Here is a 26,944-nt window from a genome sequence, read left to right as displayed (position 1 = left end):
TAATAAATTTTAATAGTAATAGACTATATTAAAAATCACCTGAACATAAATGTAGTTTCTGTTATCAAATCAGTACAATTCTGCAGGGTGTGAAGTTTGCTACTAAATTTATAGAAAACCGTAATTATTTTTAAACTACCCTGTATAATATTACAAAACCTCATATTTTCAGAAACAAGACATCGAGCAGAATCCAAAAAGGTAAAAATATACAGGGTGTCCCATTTAAAAAAACGAAGTTACAATCAACTTCCGGTATAACCGGAAGTAGCAAAGAGACCAAAATATTTTCATTAAATAGTTCATACCTCAAAACCCCTGTATTCAAATTTTCATTATTCTCTTACCTTTAGTTCTCGAGATATTTCTAATAGGCCCTTTATCTGCCTCACCCTATATTCTACGATGTATAATTTTAAGAAAAAGTTTTAATGTACTCTAATACTCTGTATTAGAGTACAAAAATGACGACGATTCAGATGGGTAATCTGAGATCTCATTTTAACAAACATGTGTTATATATTCTAGGATATATGTATCTCAGCGATAGAAATAACCAAAGAATCTTGTTCCTACATGTCCCAGTCAGCAATGAGTGGTCTTCCCACCATCCGATTAATTAGCTCCAGATTACTCTCTATGGTAGATATAGTCAAGTATAGAGTTATGGTATCAAACTTGATCTGGTTTAATACAGTAGCGATCAAGGATTCCCGATTTATAGAAACTTTGAAGTATGGTATGTTAGAGGTGCAGGAACATCTTGAAACGTTCTGTGATAAGAAAGAGCAAGCTAGTATGGTAAGCATTATTTAATTTGTTTTTTGTTTATTTTTCAATCAACATACAAAATATTGTTCTGCAGCTATTTCCTTGTGGTATCTTGTGCAATTTACTATATGTATTTGTAAAAAATGTACATTTTATGTTTTTTATTAAAATAATTTTGTTCATTCTAACGAATAATCTACTGTATTTTTAGTTCTGCGATGCTGTCAAGACAACGTTAAAATTGGAAAGACTGAGTGGCCAACAATCTGAGTTTCATAACGAACAGTATTTGTTAGATTTAGGAAAAGCTCTTTACAAACTATATTTTCAACTGCTGTTGCTAATAGAAGTCGGCAACAAAATGGTTGCAAATTTACACAGTAGTCTGAAATCAGCTGATGTAAGTATATTTTGCATTATTTCGTTAATGAATTTTAAATCAGTTGTAAAACTAAACAGTTATCCGATTTAAGTAATTTTTTTAATATATTATATATTATAGGATTATAGCCTTATTCTTTAACAATATATCTGTAACAATATTGTTGCTAGACAGGTAAATTGTCATTGTATATCGGGTGTATCAATCAAACTGTGTTTTTTTCTCAAAGTTCGCCACACCCTGTGGAATATTCTAGCATTTATAAAATACTGAAATTAAAACCCAACTATAGCCTCAGGTTAACATCCCGTTTTTTGATTCATTCGCTTATGTTGGATAATAAAAAAGTTAGGTACTTTAACAACTAGCCATGTTCTTCATCAATCTAGGGTGTTTCTAAATAAGTGCAACAAACTTTAAGGGGTAATTGCATGAAAAAATAATGACCGTTTGCTTTATAAACATAGGTCCGCAAGTGCTTCGGTTTCGAAATACGGATGTTGAATTTTTTCTTACAAACTGACGATTTATTTATTGCTCTAAAACCGGTTGAGATATGCAAATTAAATCGGGTAGGTTTTAAGAGGTAGTTATTGCGCATTTTTTGACATACAATTAATAATTTTATATTCACCATTGGCGTGCATACGGGTCATATTACCGAATAAATTGATTGTAAGACTATTTATTCATTTCTCTTTGCCTAAATTGAAGTGGACTCGCATAGTCAACATATTCAATATTTGTTATTTTTTAGTTTAAAGATATAACTGGTGATATGATGTCAATTAGAAGCGCTTTGACCAGTTCCTACGAAGACACCGACGCCGATGGTGGGATTTCATCTGCTATGTTTGGCCGAGTGAGTTCGGATAATCTGATCTCCGATTTGTGCCGTTTGATAGAAAATGAAAAGTGGACGTCCGTTATCTTGTATTTCAAGTGCAATAAAGAAGAATTTGTAAAAGAATTTGAGGAATTATGTGATAGAGAGAATGACGTCCTTACTATTTTGAATATATACTGCAAAAAGTTGGTCCATGACAAACCTGGTAAGATAAAGTATTTTTTATGAGTGAAACGTATTTTAAAGCTACTATTTTTGGATCCTACTTTTTTATATCAAATAAATCAATATACACTGCCGAGCATAAAGTTAGGGTCACCCCGTAATTTGACAAGAGATTTAAGTGATACTTATGGCACTGTTGGATCGTTTGTTGGACGTGGATGATGATGATGGATGTAATTCTAGGTGTTTGCCATGTAAGTGTCTTCAAGTAGCTGAAGTGTTCTTAAAGACAGCTACAGTTTTAATTCATGGTATTATTACATCTTTGCATCAAGAAGATTTGAAAGATATAAAATGAATAGAAACATCATGTTAAATAGATACAAGATGCAGAAAAAACATTGCCACCTCCATTACTTAGAAGTACAGCTGACATAACAGAAGTTTAAGAGTTGTCAACTGACAAGTTGAAAAGAAGTTGTCGCTTGGAGTTAGACCTAGACAGCACATTTACTATGCCTATGAATAAGCTAGTTGTTGCGTTTGAATACGGGAAAAAGATGAGGATACAAATAAGTGAAAGATTAAACAGAATATTTAGCTGATGAAAAGTTGAGTGCCAATTATTTTAGGAAGAAAATAGTAAAACAAAACAGAAAGTTAACAAATGAATAAAATCCAAAGAAATTGGAGTAAAATAATTATTTAAAGAAAAATATCAAACACGTAGAGGTTTATAACGTTCATCATCATCATTGGCTCTACAACTTGGCCTGTTCCAGAATCAGCTTCCATTCCTTTCTATCCTTCGCCTTGGTTTTCCAATTTTGTACTCTTAATACGCCTAAGTCGTCTTCCACCTGGTCCTTAAATCCTGCTCTGTGCCTACCTCTTCTCCTCACCCCATCCGGTCTTTGGTTATAAATGTGTTTCGACGGCTCCTCCTCATTCATTCTCTCTAAGTGGCCTAGCCACCATCATCATCATCATCATCATTGGCTCGACAGCCCTTTCTGGGTCTTGGCCTGTTCCAGGATTCTTCTCCACTCTGATCTGTTTCGTGCTTTTTTTCTCCAGTTTTTTATTTTTAAGGTTTTTATATCATTTTCTATTTGTTCTAAATATCTCAGCTTCGGTCTTCCTCTTGTTCTTTTTCCTACTGGCATCTGTTTGAATATTTTGTTTGGTATTTCGCCTTCTTCCATTCTTTCTACATGTCCCATCCAACGCAGCCGTCCTATTTTAATGAATGTTATGATATCCGGATCCTGGTATATTTCGTATAGTTCAAAGTTGTACCTTCTTCGCCAAATTCCATTTTCTTTTGTGCCCTTATACAGCGTGTCTACTTGAGTTGGAAACATATGGGAAACTTTTTTATTATTAATTTTACGAAAAAAAGTTATTCTTTATAAAAAGTTCTGCATGCCCCAAAACCTAAGATTCAATTATCAGATATCAAATTTTCTCAATGTTATACGAGGTATGTCAAAAAATATGAATTTCGGCTAAGGGTAAAGTACCTTTATTTCTCTCAATATCGAAAATTCTTATGATAAAAAGTTGTTTGGAATTAAAAACTAAGATGAAATATGCAATTACATGCTTCTTATTGAAAAAAAAATATTTTTCTCAAATTTATGGATACCCAACATCGTTTTTAATTATTACAAATATCATAACTCGTTTATTATTCATTTTACGAAAAAAAAGTTATTCTTCATAAAAAACTTTGCATGGTCTAAAATCTAAGACACAACCATGATATATCAACTTTTATTAATTTTATACGAGGTGTGTCAAAAAATATGAAATTCGCTCAATATTATAGCACTTTTATATTTCACAGTATTTCAATTAGAAGGATGTAATTGCATATTGACACATAGTTTTTAATTCTAAACAACTTTTTTAATAACCGTTTTCAATATTGTGAAAAATAAAGGTACTTTACTCTTGAGTGAAATTCATATTTTTTGACATAACTCGTATAAAATTAATAAAATGTCATATCTGTTGGTTGAATCTTCGGTCTTAGGACATACAGAGATTTTTATAAAGAATACCTTTTTTTCGTAAAAGTAATAATAAAAGAGTTATCGTATGTGTAATGAATAAAAACGAAGTTAGTATCAATAAATTTGAGAAAAATTTGGAAAATATTTTTTTCCAATTAGAAGCATGTAATTACATATTTGAGCTTGGTTTTTATTTCCAAACAACTTTTCATAATAAGAATTTTCGATATTGAGAGAAATAAAGGTACTTTACCCTTAGCCGAAATTCATATTTTTTGACATACCTCGTATAATATTGAGAAAATTTGATATCTGATAATTGAATCTTAGGTTTTGGGGCATGCAGAACTTTTTATAAAGAATAACTTTTTTTCGTAAAATTAATAATAAAAAAGTTTCCCATATGTTTCCAACTCAAGTAGACACGCTGTATATGTGTCGCAAGATTTTTCTTTCAAAGGTGGCTAGCAATGTTTCCTCTCTTTTAGTGAGTGTCCAGGTTTCTGAGCCGTATGTGAGTACCGGTCTTATGTACCGGTTTTGTATATTTGGCATTTTGTTTTCCTTGCGACGTTGTCTGATCTTAGTTGCCGAATTAAGCCATGGTAACTTTTATTGGCAATAAATATTCGCCTCTTCACTTCCTTTGCTACGTTATTATCAGATGTGACTATGGATCCCAAGTATGTAAAGTTTTTTACCCCCTCAATGTTGTATTCTCCTATTGTTATATTTTGTGGCTGCCTTATTTCTGTGTTTTTACTTATCTGCATATATTTTGTTTTGTTCTGGTTGATTTTAAGGCCACTATTTTGTGCAGCTCGTTCTATTTGATTGAATGCCTCTATCATTTCTCTTCTTGATCTTGCGATTATGTCAACATCATCTGCAAATGCTAGTTTTTGCACGCTTTTATTAATTATTGTTCCTCGAGTATTGACTGTTGTGTCCCTCATTATTTTCTCGAGTACGATGTTGAACAAGATGCATGATAGAGCGTCTCCCTGGCGTAGCCCCTTTTTCACATCTATTGTTTCCGTTAGTTCGTTTTGTATCCGGATTTTACTTTCTACTTTTAGAGATTCTTTTATCAGTTCTTTTAGTTGTGTTGGTATATTAAATTCTTTCATTGCTTTTATTAAGAATTCTCGGTTTATATTGTCATATGCGCTTTCGAAGTCTATGAAGAGATGATGTGTGTCGATGTTATGTTCACTTGTTTTTTCGAGGATCTGTCGCAGAACAAATATCTGGTCTATTGTTGACTTCTGTCTACAGAAGCCACTTTGGTACCTGCCAACTATTTTTTCAGCGTATGGTCTAAGTCTTTCATAAATGACGTTGGACATTATTTTGTATGCTGCATTCAGCAACGTGATTCCGCGGTAGTTTCCACATTCTAACTGATTCCCTTTTTTATATGGTACAATAATACCACTATTCCACTCCGCTGGTAGCTGTTTATTTGACCATATCTTTGTTATCAATTCATGTATTGTTATCTGTAGTGCGTCTCCTCCTTCCTTTAGTAATTCCGATGCTACTTGATCCGATCCCGGTGATTTATTGTTCTTTAATTTGTCTACTGCTGTTCTAATCTCGGCTATTGTTGGTGGACTCTTTTCTCTGTTGTCTGCTTGGTCTAATGGTATATCAGGGTTCGTCTCACTCCCATCTCCTTCAAGCTTTTCCTTAAAATGTTCTGTTCATCTTCTTAGTATCTCTTGCTGTTCTGTCAATATATTACCTTCCTTATCTCTACACATCGTCGTTCTCGGTTTGAAGTCTTTTCTGCTTTTGTTCAGTTTCTGATAAAATTTTCTTGTCTCTGTCGATCTACTTAGTTCTTGCAGTTCTTTGTTCATATATTCTCTCTTTTTTCTTCGGTGAGTTTTCTTTTCTTCTTTGCGTAGTTGTTTATATTCTTCCTCTGCTTGTCGCGTTCTGTGCCCCTGTTGCATCAGTAAATATGCTCTGTTTTTTTCTGTCTGTTATAATCTGACATTCTTCGTCAAACCAGTCATTCGTTCTTGTTCTTCTTTCTTTACCTTCTATGCCTAATACTTCTTTAGCTGTCTCTTTTATGATTTCTCTGCACTCCTCCCACTCCTTATTTGGGTTTTCATGTTTTGGTCTGTTTTCTAGTTTGATGCTTATCTTTTCTTTATACTCTTTATTTTTGTTTGTTTCTTTGAGTCCTTCTACCTTGTATCGTTCATGTTTAGATCCTCTTTCCTTTTTGATGTTTGAAATTCTAGCCCTTACTCTACTTTCGACCAGGTAGTGATCAGAATCCGCATTTGCCCCTCTTCTGGTGCGGACGTTTATTATATTCGATTGGTGGCCTAGCCACCGCAGCCTGTTTATTTTGATAGATGTACCAATACTAGGCTCACTGTAAAGGCGGTAAAGCTCAAAATTATAGCGTCTACGCCATAATCCGTTTCCTGCACGCCTTTATGGATATGTCTGAAGATCTTACATTCAAAAAAGCCCAACCGTTTTTCATTACTTTTCGTTATCGTCCATGTTTCTGACGGTTCCATGACATCTCGTAACACGATAGTTCGTAACCGGACAAATGGTAACGGACAATTCGTAACAGCGACAATTCGTAACGTCCAAATTGAATTATTCGGTTTATTTTTGTTAACGAGGAAACTGTTATTACAGTTATAAATGAAATTATGTTTATCAATTTAACGAATCAGTATCAGGATAAACATTTTTAAGGCATTTCATATTTTTAAGGCATTTAATAAGGTAATTATAAATCTTTCCTTTACAAAATGTTTACTTAGGTATTTGCATATACTTACGTATATGCAAATTTAAGGAACAATACGAGGGATAAACTTTTAAAAATATTGTTAAAAGTTTTTATGTATTTAAATATTTGTTTTTGTTTATAGATTTTTAATATATTCTGAAACACGAAATATAAAATGTGTTAAACATGTGTATCCCGGTACTGATTCGTTAAATTCTTCTTCTTCATGTACCATGTCCTTTCAGAACGTTGGTTACCATCATAGCTATTTTAATTTTATTCACTGCCACCCTAAATAGCATGCAGAGCCGTGCGGTACATCTTTTCAATATGATGCAAGTCTTCGAAATACCGCCCCTTAAATATTATTGAAACTTAACTTTTATTTTTATTAAAGGGGTAGATGCAAAATCTTTTTTGCGCCTAAGGGGGTCTAAGGGAATCCAATGCTATTTAAATGCACTCATGTTTTTGGAATCCTGAAAAAACTAATTAATATTTTTGAAAAATTTAATTGCAGAATGAAAGATTATATTATTACCGAGGGCTTAGTAGAAAATCCCTTAAAAAAACAAAACCTTTTTTAATGAAATATTTGAAACTAAAAATCACACGAAATTTTCTCTTTTTTCACCTCTGTAACTTTCGGTCCTCAATAATAATGTAATCTTTCATTCTGCATTTAAATTTTTAAAAAATATTAATTAGTTTTCTCAAGATTCGAAAAAAACGAATCCATTTAAATAGCATTAGACCAAGATTTTGCGTCTATCCCCTTAAATGAAACTATACAAAATAAACGAAAACTTTTATTTCAAAAACAAAACATACTTTAAATTAAGTAAAGTATGTACCGTTCTGACTTTAATTTTGACAAACTAGTCAATCAGATTTGTAATTAGTGTAGTCGAGTGGGGATAGATAGGTGTAGCAACTAGTGAGAACTCTATTGAAAGTGCTAATTTTTTTAGTATTGTTTGTCTTATGGAGCTTCGTAGATAGAGGAAAGTCGCCAATTATGGAATACCATTTTGTTTTGGGGATATAAAAAAATACCTTTTTAGAAATGAAAACAGTTTAATGTTATGACAAATCAGTCATACATTTTTATGTAGTAATTAAAAGCCTTCTATTAAATATCTTAATTAACAAAAAAAGTTGAACAAAAAAACAAAATGCCAAATGAGTAACGAAATATGGAATAGGTACCCATATATGGAATATAGACATAAACCAACATATCAATAATAAAAATAGACATAAACATCTGAGATCAAATAAATTTAAATAAGAAAATTGTGAAAAATGAAAGAAGTAGCTTAATTCACTTGCAGACATCACAGACCCATGTATGAAACTCTGGACCAGCACAATCATAATGAGCCCACTTACACTTAATCCACTATTCCATAATTAGGCACCAACGACTGTCCATATTTGGATTTGTACATTAGTTCAAACTAGTATCAACATTTTTTCAAGTCGTAATGTTTTAATTACAGAAGGTCATAAAATATTAAAATAAAGGTACTATCGATATACTCAATAGCATAACAAGTCTGTATTCCTGCATAATAACCAATAATACTCGTTGAATATATTTACCTTTGAAATTTTCTGCGAGACGATAAAACAAAACGCGCCTGCCAGACACGTATCGTTCGCGCATCTGACACAGAGGTGTGAACACGATAATAAAGAGAGCGACTGAAATAAAGGATGATATTGTAGTGCGCTTCCAACTTATATTTTCGGAGAAATCAAGTAATTCCATATTTGGACACTATTCCATATTTGGTTACTTTCCTCTATTAATAATTTTTAATTTTTAAAAACTTCTTTCTTCACTAACTACCGAGACAGGGGGGGTGTTAATAAAATTCTTAGTGATACAACTACATTCGGGTATAAAGAAATTAGATCATTTTAGCAGAAATAGTTCAAAACCTCTAAAGGTATCATTTGGGATAGATCACGCAATTCTTCTAGAAGATCGTTTGTCTCTATATCAGATGCCTTTTCTTTTTCTATTAAAAGTATTGAATGAAGATTCATACAATATTTTTCTAGTGTTTTATCATCCATTTCCCTAAATTTGAAAATATCATATAAAAATTTAAAGTCTTTATTATGAGTTTCTAGAAGCGAAAATCGATCAATCAAAGAATTAACGGCAATGTCTAAAATATAGATAAACAAAAGAGCTCGTCCACAGATTTTTCCTAATCAAATAAACGCTTTTTTCTCTTGGCTCGAATTTCATTTTCACCTGGAAATTCGGAACTTATAGATATTAAGATTTTCTCCAATTTCATTAAATTTTTATTTAATTTGGTCATTAGCCATATTGTCTGTAACTTTTCATTTTTTCTATAGTTTCTTACAACATTTTTACACAATCTGACATTTTTTTTACTGATTATGCCGCCCCCTTGTGATGCCGCCTGATGCGACTGCCTCGCCGAATCATAGCACGGCACGGCCCTGATAGCATGCTTGTATCAACACCATTTTGCAGTAACCTATATTTGGTACCTCTCATTACATGTCCGAAATACTCCAGCTTTCTCTGCTTGATGCTTTTTATAAGCTCAGTAGTCTTGCTGAGACGTTCTAGTATTGTGGAGTTTCGAATTTTCTCCACCCAGGAAACTTTTAAAATTCTTCTCTCTATAGCACCACATTTCGAAAGCCTCAAGGCGATTTAGATCGATTTTATTCACAGTCCAGGACTCGACACCATAATGCGGATCCTCAATGCCAATTTTAGGTCTCTGTTACATAACACCTTGGACATCCTTCTAAAAGCGGCTCTGGCCCGCTCTATCCTAGATCTAATTTCGCCATGACTTTCTGCGTTACAATTTAATTGCTGCCCAAGGTAAACGATTTTATCAACTTGCTCAAGTTTGGTATTATTTACATATATAGACGGTTTTATATGCTGTTGTTTACTTATTACGAGTATTTTGGTTTTCCGTATGTTCAGATCCAGACCTGCCTCCCTACAACTATCAAGGACACTATCTAGTAGTGTTTGCAGATCTTCTTGACTAGAAGCTAGGAGTACTGTATCGTCCGCATATCGAAATTATTGATGACTTCACCGTTCAAAATTATTCCTTCTTGTTTTTCAGAAAGTGCATTTCTGAACATTCTTTCGGAGTAAACGTTGAAAAGTAGGGGTGACAAGAGGCATCCCTGCCGTACTCCTCTGTTAATATTAAGAGCCTGTGATTCCACACCATCTACTAAAACTGATGTTGATTGATTCCAATATAAATTTGCAATTATTCGAACATATCTGCCGTCCAAGCCAATGTCTTTTAGAATTTCGATCAATATAGAGTGCTTAACACGAGCAAATGCCTTTTGGAAGTCAATAAAACAACACTATCTGTCTACAGATATATCTCGACATCTTTGAGCAAGTACGTTCATCCCAAACAATGCCTCTCTGGTTCCAAACCCGTTACGGAAACCAAACTGTGTGTCACTTAGGTATTCCTCGCATTTATTGTAAATACGACCATGTATTACCTTCAGAAAAATTTTCAATAAATTTCGTTAAATTGATAAACATAATTCCAATTATAACTGTAATAACAGTTAGTTTCCACGTTAACAAAAATAAACAGAATAATTCCATTTTGACGTTACGAATTGTCCGTTACGAATTTGTATAGTTACGAACTGTCGCCGTTACGAAGTGTCGCTGTTACGAACTGTCGCCGTTACGAGTTGTCCGTTACCACTTGTCCGGTTACGAATTGTCGCGTTACGAGATGTCTGGTCACGGATTCTGACGTCTAAGTGAGGATGGGCTTGATTAGAGTTCTGTATATCAATATTTTTGTTCTATTTGTGACTATGTTTGATGTTAAAAGTTTCTTTAGTCCATAGTAGCCTCTATTTTACTAAAAACATGATTTTATTAACGTTTAGACGTCCAAATAGGATGCCGTTGTCAAAATACAAAAAATATTAATGAATTAAACAAAAATGTTGCTTAGTAAAAAATTCTTCTAATAATTTATTTAATCTGACTCATTTATATCGACAATTCAGACATATATTATACATTTTAAAGTAGAAGACTTTAAAATGATATTGCCAATATGTATTTATATTCAGACATATATTGTATAATATATGTCTGAATTGCCGAATTGCCGATATAAATGAGTCAGATTAAATAAATTATTATAAAAATTTTTTACTAAGCAACAACATTTTTGTTTAATTCATTAATATTTTTTGTATTTTGACAACGGCATCCGATTTGGACGTCGAAACGTTAATAAAATCATTGTTTTAGTAAAATTGTGGCTTATTTTCCATCAAAACTAGTATGTAATTATAAAAATGTCACAAGAAAATAGCTTCAGAACAACATTAAAAATAGTAGCCTCTATTTGCTAGATATATATCTCTGTTAATTTCTGTAGTTACTGTATTACTTTGGTTCGTTTATAACATTACAGCTTCATTTTCTGTAAATTTTAAAACGTTGTAAATCACTATTTGGTTGTATGATTTTGAATTTGTCGTTTTCGCACATTTTCTATATTTATATCACAACGTTACAAAACTGCACCAAAATAACCGGCAAATTATATTCAACAAACTGCTCTGTGAATTCAAAAGCTTTAACCACTTTTTCGAATTTTGCTACTGCGCACCCATATGTCGCGTCTCTTCACTATCTTGGGCTAGTGTACATACTAATATTTACTTATGACATTTTTCTAATATTTGGTTTTAATCGTTTTATTTTTCAGAATATTATGTGATAAGTAACCAAGAGCCCGATCTATCGGACGTATTCGGAAGACTGTTTCAAGTATCAGCAGCCGTTTCTGATCTCGAAGGAATCCTTAAGGAACAACCCAGTAAATCTGCTGATGCTCCAAAATAATTAATAAAATTTTCTTACAATTAATATTAACGATTTAATGTTTAGGATTTTAAGATTTAATGAATTTGCCGTCTTACAAAAAGTTTCACTGATAAGGTAGTAAAAACACCAATTTAAGGAAATAATCGTAATAAATATTAAGATATATTTACATACTATAATTTGGTTTAATATTCGGAAAATTATTTATTAGCCAATTTTTTTTTAATTCTTCATGCATTTTTCATTATTATTTTAACATATAAGTAGTTTAGTTGCTATTATTTTCTAGTGTAATAGAAAATTGTTTTCATCTTTGTAACATACGCCACGTATAGTCACTATTAGGTGAAACTTTTACAATTTTTATGAATCATCGTCCCAGTACTGTCCTGTTAAATTATTTGTATCATTGTGTCCTGACCATTTGTGAAGTTACGAGAATTTGTTATAAACAATTTAATTGTTTAAATAATTATAATTTATAAACTAACAAATATAAATCATTTTTACACAATTCAATTTGTTCCTTTAAAAAAATCTATAAAATGATATTTGGTAATCCTTCATCCAATAATTAGAACCGGAGATATTGCAAAATTAGTGCAAAAACATTGCAAAATTACGACATTTCGGCAATTATTCACTTTTAACTCAGCTGAATTTTGAGTAAAATAACGTTGTAATAGCTTAAATTACAGGAAAAACTACCAGTTTTAAAACTAAACCTTAATAATAATCGAAATATTATTTATACCGACCTTAAGTCTTGTGATCGTGAATATATCACCAAATGCTTTTACTGCAAGCAAGCAATTTAATTGAACCCAGCCTGTGAGACCCTTGAAATGACGTTCAGGTGCATTCATTGGAGCGAGGTGTATTAAACACGAATGACTCCAACGCGGTCCAATGCTCCAGACACAAGACCATTCCTTTCCCCCTATAGCACTCTGATGCGCAATAGGGGCACAATATCAGCCAAACGCTATTTATGTGGGAGTCCTGGGTACAAGAACTTCAACATAGTTCTCTAACTCTAACCGATCAAATGCAGGCTAGCGTGAGGCGCTTTATTCCTGCTATCATCTACACATCCTACTCTAGACCAGGGCGGATCTGTGAAAAAAGGTCTATTTTTGGATGTGCGAGGTGGCATTCGGATTTTTGCAGATAAAGTTAGGTAACAACTTCAACAATAATAATTGACTTATACTCCTCAAATATGCCCGGAACATTAATAAAAAAATTAAAGTATGTATTTAAAAACTTCGAAAAACATCGATTTTTTTTTCTACTTTCTTTGCTTATAACTTTAAAACGACTCATTTTGGAACAAAGTCGTAGGGAAATTAAATAAAGATAATTGAATTTTGTATGATAAACGACTGGTTAAAAATGTGTTAAATATTACCCTTTCTGCAAAATTGCAATCAATACAAAATAAGGGGCAAAATAGGCCTGTTTTTATTCAGTGTTTTTCAACCACTTTGGTTGCACTTAGAACTTTCGTAATTCGCTTAGAAAAACTTTCTGAAGAAAAAGTAGACCATTTAGAAGTTTGCTAATTTTTTTTACATATAAAGAAGTTCTCTACCTATCTAATACACTTTACAGAATTAAAATCGGATTATTTAAGCGGCCTCAGCACTGTTTTAAAGTTATAAACAATTTTTTGGCTTATAAACAAATACAGTGAGAACGTTTGAGTTGGCATAAATTCATTTTCTCGAGAATAGGGGTCTCTGGAGATAAATCCCGAAACAGGTCGATTTTTATTTTTAAATTGTAATTTTTTGGTATATATATCATACTAGTGACGTCATCCATCTGGGCGTGATGACGTAATCGATGATTTTTTTAAATGAGAATAGGTGCCGTGTGATAGCTCAATCGAAAGACTATTCAATTTTGTATTCACTAATATAAACAATAACATAACTATTTATACAGGGTTTGAATTAAAAAAAAATGAATTTAGTTCCAATATTTAGATTACGTCATCACACCCAGATAGATGACGTCACTAGTACGATATTTATGCCAAAAAATTATAATTTAAAAATAAAAATCGATCTGTTTCGGGATTTATTTCCAGAGTCTCCCATTCTCAAGAAAATAAATTTATTCCAGCTCAACCGTCCTCACTGTATTTGTTTGTAAGCCAAAATATTGTTTATAACTTTAAAACAGTGCCGAGGCCGCTTAAATGTATTAGATAGGTAGAGAACCTCTTTATATGTAAAAAAAATTAGTAAACTTCTAAATGATCTACTTTTTGTTCAGAAAGTTTATAAAAAATTTGAACTTTTTTAAAAAAATTTAGATTGCAAAATTATTATGCAAAATCTATTAGGTTGATTTGAATGAAATTTGGTGGACGGTTTAAGTATGCTGTAAGAATTTTCTAAGTCAATTATAAAGGTTTTAAGTACAACCAAAGTGGTTGAAATACATTGAATATAAACAGTCTTTTTTGCCCCCTTATTTTCTATTTATTGTTATTTTGCAGAAATGGTAATAATTTAAGACATTTTAAACCAGTCGTATATTATACAAAATTCAATTATCTTTATTTTCTTTCCCTACGACTTTGTTCCAAAATGAATCGTTTTAAAGTTATATGCAATTAAAGTAGAAAAAAATCGATATTTTTCGAAATTTTTAAATATTTAAATTTTTTTATTAATGTTCCGGGCATATTTGAGAAGGAGCATAAGTCAATTATAAGTATTGAAGTTGTCTCCTAACTTCATCTGCAAAAATCCGAATGCCACCTCTCACATCCACCTTAAAACAGATCCGTCCTGGTCTATCTAGCATTTATGTCAAATATTGCCGACAACTGCCGGGTATAAAGACTAAATAAAAGGACCTGTCTTTTTGAAAATGTCTTATTGTATTTATAAAGTGGAACCTCGATTATCCGTCAGGGCACCGGACCAAGGGTATGACGGATAATCGAAAAGACGGTTAACAGAACATTAAAAAAATAAAAATTCATAGTATTATGGTGACACACAGATATTGACTAATAATTATGTATTGTGATGTGCGTTTTTATTTTCGGCTTGCGATTAAAAAAGAGAACTCTAAAAGCACGGTATCATTTTTATCACTACCTATTTAAATTGAAATTTAATCCAGAGCCCTGAATAAGAACAAACATTATTTACATAAAAAATGCGGTGGTGGCATAACTGCACGTGTACATACAACAAATTTCGTTTGGCTTATCACAATGCTCAAACAAAATGAATTAATGACTAAATTTTTACTTATGTATACAATATAACTTATGTATGAACCCTGACGGTTAACAGAGGTGACGGTTAATAGAGAGACGGATAATCGAGGTTCCACTGTATTATTATATTCAAATCTAAACTTGTGACTATTTTTTTTAATTATCCAAAAACAATTTTAGTTAAATTATCTATCGTATTCATTTTCTATTGTATTGAGTACCAAATTAAAAGATAATGAAGTTTCAAATTGGTCTACCAGGTCTATTAAAATTTCAAATACTATGCGCAAGCTTGTTTACCAAGTGTCTTTTTATCGACGGTCTGGCACCTGTTTTTGTATGGTACCATTTCATTCGTCGATTCTACAGTGGAAATGCAACTGATTCTTATAAGCAATGTTGTCGATTTTAGCGTTTTCTTCAGTCGCGTATCACTAATCGAAAACTAAACATATGGTATAAAACAAGCTGTCTGTCTATTTAAAATACCTTCAACGGAATGTTAAAACGTATACCTACCTATGTTCAGTTCTTCGAATAGGCCGTTTCATCATGTAACGAGCGCAAGCGCAGTCGCCATGTTGACACAGCGGCAATTCAGTAGTTTCGTACTGTTTTGATCAACAACATGGCTGGAAACGCAGTATTATCTTAAAAATCGCTAATGGATAATATTGTGCTACTATTTTCTCGTAATCAATTCGTTCTAGTGGTCAGTTGCGTGGATATAAAGAACATCATTACAACATTATATTTACGAAAGTTTATTATAGCCCCTAAAATAATTATTTATTGTATTACCTTTTTTGAAGCGCTTTTAACTTTTGGTATTCGTTATTACCACTATTTAAAGTAACATATTGCTTTTCTACTAAAACGTAGGCAAATAGTGCTAAGTTTTTTTCATAATATAATATTTATCATGTCTTACTTTTTTTGTATATCTGTCTGATGTAAAATCAATAAAGATCTAAATGTCTTGATCATTTTTTTTGTAGTAATAGTTTTTTACACAATTAAGAATTTGAGATATCAAACTAAAATAAACACTGATACATGGGACCCCTATGTACTAAACTAACCCGAAATAAAGAAAAAGTGAAGAAAGAACAGCAGATTAGTGATACTATATAAGCTACCTAACGAGCAAGTTAACAGACATACATGAAAGAAAGAAAGAAATAAAAATATGTAGTAGCAAAAAATGGTTAGAAGAACAAAACGATAAAAAATAACAAATACTGGTATGATCAAGAATGTGACACGTTATGAGTAACAGAAAACATCACCACAATCACATGGTTGGATAAACAATCGGAACAAAACAGAAAAAGCTATGAAAGAGCCACTTATGAATGCAACTCAATAAATAAGAAGAAGAAATAAAAAAGAATGTGTACTTTATACGCACGTAAGAAGTTATGCTTTTATTATATGATTTCAACGAAATCAATATACTGTAAACAGTTTATTTATATTTAGTTTAAATATTAAACTAATTTTAATACTTATTACTTTCCAAAAATTTTATTAAAACAATACCAAAAATTAAAAAAATAAAAGAATAAAACACACACAAACACATTGAAAAATGCCACAAAGAAATTATTTCTGAACAATAATTGTTGCCAAAAATTTTAACTAAATACGTATTTTCTGAAAAAAATTATATAATAATATACTTACAATCATAAAATGTATAAAAAAATAGTAACTTGCATGGGGATCGAACCCGCTTCCCGTCGATCCCGCCGATCGAAAATTAAAGTGCTTTCCCATTGCGCCACGTTCGCGTATCTGTCATGTGGGAATATACACCAACTGAACGTTTACACCATAAACTTTTGACAGTTGTTTACTTATACAGGGTGTCTGCGTAACTTGAAACCATATGGGAAACTTTTTTAATATCAATTTTACTAAAAAAAAGTCATTCTTATAAAGTTCTCTGCATAGTCTAAAACCTAAGATGCAATCATCAGATATCAAATTTTGTCAACAGTATACGAGGTAGGTATGTCAAAAAATATGAATTTCGCTCAAGAGCAAACCACCTTTATATTTCAAAATATTAAAAAATTTTATTATGAAAACAGCCTTCTACTTGAAAAAAAAAATTTCTGAAATTTTCCTGAATTACCGATTCCGAACATCATTTTTATTTATTAGACATGTAATAACTCTTTTATTAATAATTTTAGGAAAAAAAGTTATTCTTCATAAAAATCTGTGCATGATCTAAACCTCAAGATGCAACCATCAGTTATCCAAGTTTGTTAATTTTATACGAGGTGTGTCAAATAATATGAATTTGGAAAGATTTCTAGGAATTCTACTTAGGAGGTAGGTGATCTATGTGCAGGGCCGCGCCGTCCATAAGGGCGGAGAGGGGCGGCGCCCCCCGGCGCCGAACCAAAAAGGCGCCGGCTGGCAAGTGCCGAAAAAAATTTTGACAATGCCGAAATTACCAGAAATATTAGTAATATTTTAATATCTTGTAAAATTGAAAATTTACCAATCGTAGGTAGACATAAAAATAGCAGTTATTATTAGTTTGATCCCCTAACTAAGTGAACGAACCGTTATTTCACTCATTGAACTGAACTATTACTCCATTCACTCACGGTAAAATATTGCAAAACCTCTAAATTTTAAAGAACACCTAACATGAAATTTGGCATACACATAGCTAACATGTCAAAAAAGAAAATTATATTGTGTCGATGTGTGCTTTTGCCCTAGAGGAGTACTACCCCTTCACGGGAGTGAAAAAATATACTTACGTTAAAAATAAGTCCGGAAGTGGATAAACTAACGAATTGTAAGTAACTATAAAGTTAAGCTGGTCTATAAACTTTTTATATTACTTAAGTCAATATCTACTTTTCGAGTTATTTACGAGTGAATATGTTCATTTTTCAACAAAAAAAAAACACGTTTTTAGACGGTTTTTCGCAAATAACTCAAAAAGTAAGTATTTTGTCGAAAATATATTCTTAGAAAAAGTTTTGAAAAAAGGAATTTCCTTCAAAATTTCAAATTATTTTTTTTTTAATTTAAAACCAATTTTTTTCAAAAATAAGCACTTTGAAATGGTGAAACTTATCATCTAGAAACTTATTTAAATCATATAAATATACAAAGTGAAGTAAATTGTAAAGCTGTAACAATTATTTTCATTTGGGATACTAATTAAGCGAAAATTTTTACGATGGTTTTTTGCCAAAAAAAAGCGACCAACTTTATTTTCAGTGTTACTGGCTTACTTTTGCTGCTAGAAACTTTTTGAAAAAAAAAACAAAAAGCTTTTTCTTAAAGATTTTAAAAAAGTTATAACGACTTTTGCCCGAAAAGTGCTTCATTTTTGCGTTATTTCACGTTGAAATGTTCGATTTGGAATTTGACGAATAAGAAACCCACTTTTCTCGAGCTACAACTCTTCCTCTACTAGATCTACCGACTTCATGCGTGCACAAGTTTTAAAAAAAAATTATAAGCTATATTTTTGCCAAGAACATTTTTTTTTTCAATAAAATACACACTTTTTGTGTTATTTGTGAAAAACCGTCTAAAACCATGGATTTTAAGTTGAAAAATAAACATATTCACTCGCAAATCAAATAACTCTAAAAATATTGACTTAGTGAAAAAACTGTATATGGAACAAAAGTTCCTTAGAGTTAGTCAGTTTATCCACTTCCGGACTTACTTTTATCGTATATTTTTTCATCCCCGACGACGCAATATCAATTTTTTCTTTGTTATAAATTAGCGATGCGTATGCCAAATTTCATATCAATCCAAGCGGTTCTTTAAATACGGAGCAAAAAAAGTAAGCAAATGGACTATAATAATAGTTATATATTTATTTGTTCTCTGATAATATAATCGTTGTTTTTTGTAAATATTTATAGTATTCATAATAACCATAATAACTTATTAGTTTATTAGTATATTACTTTCCTGCTGCTGAAAATCCAAGAGCAGAAAAAAAGGGTTACTCAGAGGACCAACTGTCACAAGGAGACAGAATACCAAATATTATCAGGCAAAGAACAAAAATCAAAGACGTAGTAGAACATGTAGCAAACAAGAAGTGGAGATTTGCAGGTTGTGGCAAGAACACCGAACAACGGCTAGACTAGAAGATTATTGGAATATGCAACAGCGGGCGGACAATCGGATAAACGAAGCAGAGATCGACCGACCACCAACGCGCTGGAGGGACGATGTAAAGAGAACTGCCGGGAACTGGATAGCTGATAGCTCAAGATAAGGAGACATGGAGAAACTTAGAGGAGACCTATGTATGTAGGTATACCCTATAACGATTCACTAAGCTACAAAAAAAACTACTTAAAAAGGAAGGAGGAAAAGGGCGCCTAAAATTACTTGCCCCGGGGCGCTTGAAAGCCTTGGCGCGGCCCTGTCTATGTGCCACACTGCATAGATACATATTTTCGATTTCATGTTTTACCGTTGTTTCCTACCCTGATCCATTCAGGTAAGAAATGGTCAGACAAGACGGGGTTAGGGGGATATGTATTGTGGACTTATGGAAGTGGAATAACAACATCAGTGCACCGGTGAGTGTTGCAAAACGGAGGGAAATTTCACTTTTTGCGGGAATTTTCAACATAAAAGGTGATAAAGGGAAAAGTTAACTCAAAAGGAAATTTTTGTTCCAGTCCAAATTGTACAATATTAAAAAAAATCAAAATATTTGAAAATAATTAAACATATCTTCTCAGATTTTGTAAACAGGAGGGAATTTTTTTTTTATAAAAGTGGGAATTTTTAAGGTTAACGGAGAAAGCTTACTCGATGGTTGGCAACACCAAAGCCTTTATTGGTTGTGGGTTTTGGCATGCTTTGGTTCTGGAATGGCCCGTATCACAGCCACCCGTATTGAATTGAATGTACCTAAATTCAAATTCCAACGATGTAAAAATATACTCGTGATAAACTCGAAATGGTAAAGTTATTTCAATTATGAAAACGAATTTTTAATAATAAACGTTAATACAATTAATGTTTAAACTTTTTTACCATACAACAATTTTGAAATGAAATTCGTCCAATACTACCTACATACATAAATTTTATTAATTATTCTAAAATATAACGAAGTTGATAATCTATAAGGCTAATATTATACTTCCTATACTATACATACATATTATTTTTAAGATATTTTAAAAGTATCTACTTATAAGTATGTGTTAAGAATGTACTTATAAGTATGTGCTAAGAATATTCGATAAAGGTATATTCTAAGAATAAACTTTTACAAATATTCCGAGTTACTACGTACACGAATGTACTCAGTATATTCGGTACGAGAATATACTTTAAAGTATATGCAAATAACATGAAATTTAGAATGTTTTTAAGGTACATGCTATGCTTGTACTAAGCAAATACTAAAAAGAATATACTCCGACGAATTTTGATAGTACATGCTTAGAACATGATACGAACATCATTGTTATGTGGGTATAACTTCAAAAATTAGAAGATATTGAGAAAGATAGACAAAATTATGATGTAAGGCGATTCTAAGACAAAAGTTAATACGACTAAAAGCAACCCGTATTCCTGCTAAAAAGAAAAGGACTCCGGAATCTAAAAAGTGAAGCAGAGCTCTAATAGAGCTTTACATTACAGTAATTAGGGGGCTAATGCATTACAAAAAATAATTATACATCAATGAAGAAGCACTAAATAAAGATGATGGAAAACCAGAAATTCACAGCAATTATGAAACTGAAAGTTCCACAGCAAATGAAACACAAAAACAGACAATAAATATTAGACTAAAATAAAAACATATGCAGAGTGGATCTTAGGAGACTATCACAATGGGTTTAGGCATGGCAAATCGATAATTAATGTCATGTATATGTTACGGTAAAAGTAGATAATCTGGTAATTGTACACAATTACCGGTAATTGTATACAATTACCAGAGTCGACGGTAAATGTAGGAAATATTCTGTAAAAACCCTTTATTTCCTACTTTTACCGGTAATTGTATACATTTCCCAGAGGATCTTGGTAAAAGTAAGAAATTCAAATTATAACGATCGACACGTAAGTAGAATGCCACAATACATAACTGTAGAAATCATAACGATCTATTTGGATCTGTGTAAAACTTGCGAGAAAAAATCTAAAGTTCGTAAAAAAAGTTTAGTAGTGAAATCTATACTGTCAAAAAAGAAATGAGTAGTAGTATATATCAAATAGATTTGATAGATATACAAGCCCAAGCCGATAATTAATTCAAGTTCATTTTTGTCTACCAAGATCACTTAACAAAATGTGTACAATTACGGCCGTTGAAAACTAAACGTGCAGAAGAAGTTGCATTAGTTCTTCTTGACATATTTTGTGCCTTTGGAGCTCCTAGCATTCTCCAAAGCGACAATGGACGAGAATTCTCTAACATAATTATAGAAGAACTGTGCTCCATGTGGAAAGGTTTGAAGATAGTGCACGGTAAGCCAAGACACAGTCGCAGTCACAAGGATCTGTTGCGAATAAAAGCATTGAAAATATACTAAGTTCCTGGTTGGAAAGCAACCAAACACAAAGTTGTCAGAGCGACAACTTCTACAAAGCGACAATGGACGAGAATTCTCTAACATAATTATAGAAGAACTGTGCTCCATGTGAAAGATTTGAAGATAGTGCACGGTAAACCAAGACTCAGTCGCAGTCACAAAGGATCTGTTGCGAATAAAGGCATTGAAAATATACTAAGTTCCTGGTTGGAAAGCAACCAAACAAAAAGTTGACAGAAGGGCCTTCGATCTGTACAATTCGCCAAGAACCGAGCTTAGCTTACCCTTCTGGCATCAAGTGCAGTCCGTATGAAGTGTTTGGGGTTCTTGCCAAAATTGGTTTTAAAACTTTATCACTGCCAGAAGATGCTTTAGAAAATATTTCGACTGAAGAAGATTTGGAAGTAGAAGAACAAGTAGAAGAAACCCATCAAGTCCTGATTCCGAAGAATGTGAAGAAGCAGAAGTGGATGAGCCAAATGAGCCTTTAACAGAACAAGAACCAGAAAAACCTGAGCAACCATCAGTGAATGAATCTATCTAGTTTGGCTGTTTTTATGAGTTTTTAAAATGAATCATATGAATTGGCTACTAAAGAAGGGCGACTGCCATAGTTGTATAGCAGAAATCAATTTACCATCTGCAAAGAATCATTCGATTTCTTTAGACATGGTTCCAAAACTAAACATTTAATTGCGCGAGTATGTTAGAAAAACGTATTTGTCGGGCGGGCAATGCTATCGGCGATGTGTTTGCAAAAGTAAATAAAATGTAAAACAGATACCTAAGTAAATGTAAAAAATGGAATGTTATGTAATTCCAAAGTTCCATGAGAGTTTGTCATGTCACAACAAATAGTAAGTAAGTAAAGTAGTAGTACTAATTCAGACAAAAAAGGTCAATTCAGGCTAAATAAAATGTCTCTTATTGTTTTTAATTCAGTTCAATAAAATAACACTTCTTGAATAGCTCTTCGAATTTATTGTTTTTATTTCATAATTTTACTTACTTTTACCGCTGGTCCTTGGTAATTGTATACAATTAACGGTAAAAGCAGATAATTGAAAATAATTTCCTACATTTACCGTTTATCGATTATCTACTCTTACCGTAACACTAGAACAATACAAAAAGCAGGAGAATATAATCGAGAAATTGTGACGATTACTTTTTGATGATTTTAACTTCCAATCGTATAGTAAGATATTTGATCACGTGTTTAATTCTGTCCAATCAGATTAAAATTATACTGAGAATTATCTACTGTAGAAAATACCCGATAGAATTTTTTAAGTAGATTGTTTCTGTTTAATGGCAACCAGTTTCCTAGTTTTGACAACTGTCACATTTAAGAAAATATCCATAATATACGTATTAAAAAATAATCTTACGAATATCACACGACAGTAAGAATAAATAAGAAAATAATGCTTCATTTTTACTCAAATTTGGTTGTCATTGGGCAATAGCCACTCGAGCCCTGCGGGCTCTCGTGTCTATTGCCAGACAACAAATTTTCGAAAAACTGTCACATTATTTTCAATTTATTCTCACTCTCTTGTGATATTATACCCGATAATATAATTTTTTCTTCAAACGTCAAATAATGATGACATTACTTATCTAACTTGATCCTGTCAAATTTGATGTCTCCGCCGGCAGCAGTTTTTTTTCCCATTTCTTTACGGCGGAGGGAAAAATGTTGTCATGGCAACAATATGAAACATGTCACAAAGCAACAATACAAATGTCATTAACAACAATTAAACATCATTTTTATTTATAGTAATATTAAGGGCCGGTTGTTCGAACGCTAATCAAAACTGATCACTATCAAATATTTAATTACTCTCACAACTGTCAATGTCAACTTTCGTTGGGATGCTGAAAACATAATTGATTATAATTACGAGATTAGTTAATCAATTAACATAACAATTATTAACATATTTGATTAACTAATTTCACAATTGTAATCAATAATTATGTTTTCAGCAACCCAATCAAAGTTGACATTGACAGTTGTGACAGTAATTAAACATTTGATAATGATCATTGTTGATTAGCGTTCGAACAACCGGCCCTAAAAGTACAATTAGTTAATCAGGCATTTTCAAAATTGAAACCGTGCAAAAATGTTCCCGACTCTTGATACGCATTGGTAATTGTTGATGATACTGATGGTCGAGCACAACTTTCAGCAATCATTCCCGATGTTGGCGAATCATGAGGGTTTATCCCACCGACGACTTAATTATTTTAATTTCTAACATCTAGACGACTTTGATAGTTGTCACAGTTAATTTCGAGTAAAAATAGCGTATGAATTGTACTATTTATGGTTGAAAATTGCTACGTTTGAAGAAAAAATAGTATACTTTATTCGGCAAAGAAGCGACTTTTCTTGACTTGCCCTCTATTACGCGCCTCACTTCGTTCGGCGCGTAATATCGGGCGCGTCAAGAAAAGTCATGCTTCTCCGCCTCATAAAGTAATATACTATTTTCTTCAAACGTCAAATAATGATGACATTACTTATCTAACTTGATCCTGTAAAAGTTTGATGTCTCCGCCGGCAGCAGTTTTTTTTCCCATTTCTTTACGGCGGAGGGAAAAATGTTGTCATGGCAACAATATGAAACATGTCACAAAGCAACAATACAAATGTCATTAACAACAATTAAACATCATTTTTATTTATAGTAATATTAAAAGTACAATTAGTTAATGAGGCATTTTCAAAATTGAAACCGTGCAAAAATGTTCCCGACTATTGATACGCATTGGTAATTGTTGATAATACTGATGGTCGAGCACAACTTTCAGCAATCATTCCGACGACTTAATTATTTTAATTTCTAACATCTAGACGACTTTGATAGTTGTCACAGTTAATTTCGAGTAAAAATAGCGTATGAATTGTACTATTTATGGTTGAAAATTGCTACGTTTGAAGAAAAAATAGTATACTTTATTCGGCAAAGAAGCGACTTTTCTTGACTTGCCCTCTATTACGCGCCTCACTTCGTTCGGCGCGTAATATCGGGCGCGTCAAGAAAAGTCATGCTTCTCCGCCTCATAAAGTAATATACTATTATCGTCGAGAATACGCCTACGTATTAAACAAAACGTGTTTTTATATACTGTATCTGACAGTATAAAAGACGGAACGGAACTCCATTAGGTAGGGCATTCTCTGTATGCTGAACGGGCAGAACGGGTAATAACCAACCAGGTAAAATAGGTGAGTTACGAAGTTCAAGGAAAAATAAAAGAGAAAGAAAAATTATATAAAAAGTGGCAAGAAACTATAGATCCGACACAGATCTTCAAAACTATATGGTGGCGAAAAAGGAAGCGAAAGTAGCAGTAGCAAAAGCAGAAGCGTATTCAAATTCAAACCTATACGATCAACTTGGTACCAGGGAAGGCGAAACGACGATATATAAAATAGCCAAACAGAGAGCAAAGAAAGCAAAAGATTTTAATCAGATTAGATGTATCCGAGATGAAAATAATAAAATACTAGTTTACGAAAAGGATGTCAAAAAGAGATGGAGAAAGTACTTTTAGACAAGTCGAAAGCGGCGGGTTCGTTGGGAAAAATATTCCCATGAGATTTTTTTGCATAATCACATTTGTGAGACACCCCAGAATAAGGTTTCAAGAAGTCGCCCACGCGAAAAGTGGTCCAAATTTTTTTTAACAATTTTTTTTTAATCAAATTGCAAAAATCAATATTTTTGGCCCGGACAAATTTTTTTAGGATTTTTGGACCATTCTGGACAAAAAAAGTCTGTTATATTTTTCTCTAAAGTTGATCGTTTTCGAGTTATAAGCGATTTAAATTTTGAAAAACGCGAAAATGACCATTTTTAAGGCTTAATAACTCGGTTAAAAGTTATTATTATGAAAGTCAGAAAATGACTAAATCAAAGCCCCCGCTACGTGATCCTGAAGAAATCTGTGTCATTAATTTATTAATTAGCTGTTATTTTTAATTAATAACAATGAGCGGTTAGATCGTAGTGACGCGGCTGTAAATATGAGGGCGAGTAAGATGCACAAGTGGACTGCCGGAATGGCATCTCTCTCGCACTCAGCATTTACGGTCGCCTAACACGTGCATGGAGCTCATTATTATTACTTAAAAATGACAGCTTAGTAATAAAATAATGACAAAAATTTCTTCAGGATCTTGTAGGGGGAGCCTTAAACTTTGATTTAGTCACTTTCTGACTTTCATAATAATAACTTTTAACCGAGTTATTAAGCCTTGAAAATGGTCATTTTCGCGTTTTTCAAATTTTAAATTGCTTATAACTCGAAAACGATCAACTTTAGAGAAAAAATATAATAGACCTTTTTTGTCCAGAATAGTCCAAGAAACCTAAAAAAAAATTGTCCGGGCCAAAAATATTGATTTTGAAATTTGATTAAAAAAAATTGTTAAAAAAAATTTGGACCACTTTTCGCATGGGACTTCTTGAACCTTATTCTGGGATTTCTTACGACTGTGAAGAATTTGACAGACAGCCTGTAGAGTCAACGGAGAAAGTAGCAGCAATGGTCACCAAAATAACAAACGAGGAAGTGGCTCAAGCGCCTCAAAAAATAAAGAAAGGAAAAGCAGTAGGACCAAATGATATTCCTGGGGAAGTATGGAGAGCATTGGGAGAGACAGGAACAAGGTGGCTAGCAGGTTTATTTAATAGAATTATGGAACTTGGACAAATTCCAGATGAATGGAGAAGCAGTATACTAGTACCTGTCTACAAAAACAACGGAGATATATAACAATGTACAAACTACAGGGCTATAAAACTGCTTAGCCACACCATGAAAATATGGGAAAGAGTAATTGATAGACGGATACGTGAAGGGACCGAAATATCCGAGAATCAATTTGGCTTTATGCAGGGCAGATCAACAACAGATGCAATTTTCATTATAAGGCAGTTGATGGAAAATACAGGAGTAAAGAAACAAACGCTCATATGGTATTCATTGATCTTGAGAAAGCATATGATATAGAGTTCCTCGAGAGATTTTGTGGTGGGCACTCAATAAGAAAGGAGTCCCTGGTGAATATGTAAAGATTGTGAGAGATATGTATGAGGGAGTAACGACTAGTGTTAGGACAGGTGTGGGAGAGACTGATAAATTTTATGTGAAAGTAGGATGCACCAAGGCTCGGTGCTTAGCCCATATTTATTCTCATTAGTTTTGAACCAAAACTACAGCGAAACTACAGGGTAACATTCCATGGTACTATTAATGT

The 26,944-nt window shown here is 32.5% G+C and overlaps 1 protein-coding gene across 2 annotated transcripts in view; it reads left to right on the top strand.

The window, feature by feature from the left end:
* Positions 1-16,078, top strand: part of LOC114324528 (protein furry) — a 274,530-nt gene extending 258,452 nt beyond the window's left edge. For both annotated transcript variants that reach the window (XM_028272390.2, XM_028272389.2), the window contains exons 38-41: positions 529-801; positions 983-1,171; positions 1,911-2,205; positions 11,735-16,078. In XM_028272390.2, coding sequence (XP_028128191.2) covers positions 529-801; positions 983-1,171; positions 1,911-2,205; positions 11,735-11,871 — 894 coding nt within the window. In that variant the 3' untranslated portion in view covers positions 11,872-16,078. The remainder of the gene's footprint in view (positions 1-528; positions 802-982; positions 1,172-1,910; positions 2,206-11,734) is intronic.
* The last annotated feature ends 10,866 nt before the right edge of the window (positions 16,079-26,944 follow it).

This window comes from Diabrotica virgifera, chromosome 6 (genome assembly GCF_917563875.1).
Source record: "Diabrotica virgifera virgifera chromosome 6, PGI_DIABVI_V3a".
Taxonomy (NCBI): domain Eukaryota; kingdom Metazoa; phylum Arthropoda; class Insecta; order Coleoptera; family Chrysomelidae; genus Diabrotica; species Diabrotica virgifera.
Note: the sequence above shows the minus strand (reverse complement) of the source record. Positions and strands in the feature narration are given on the sequence as shown.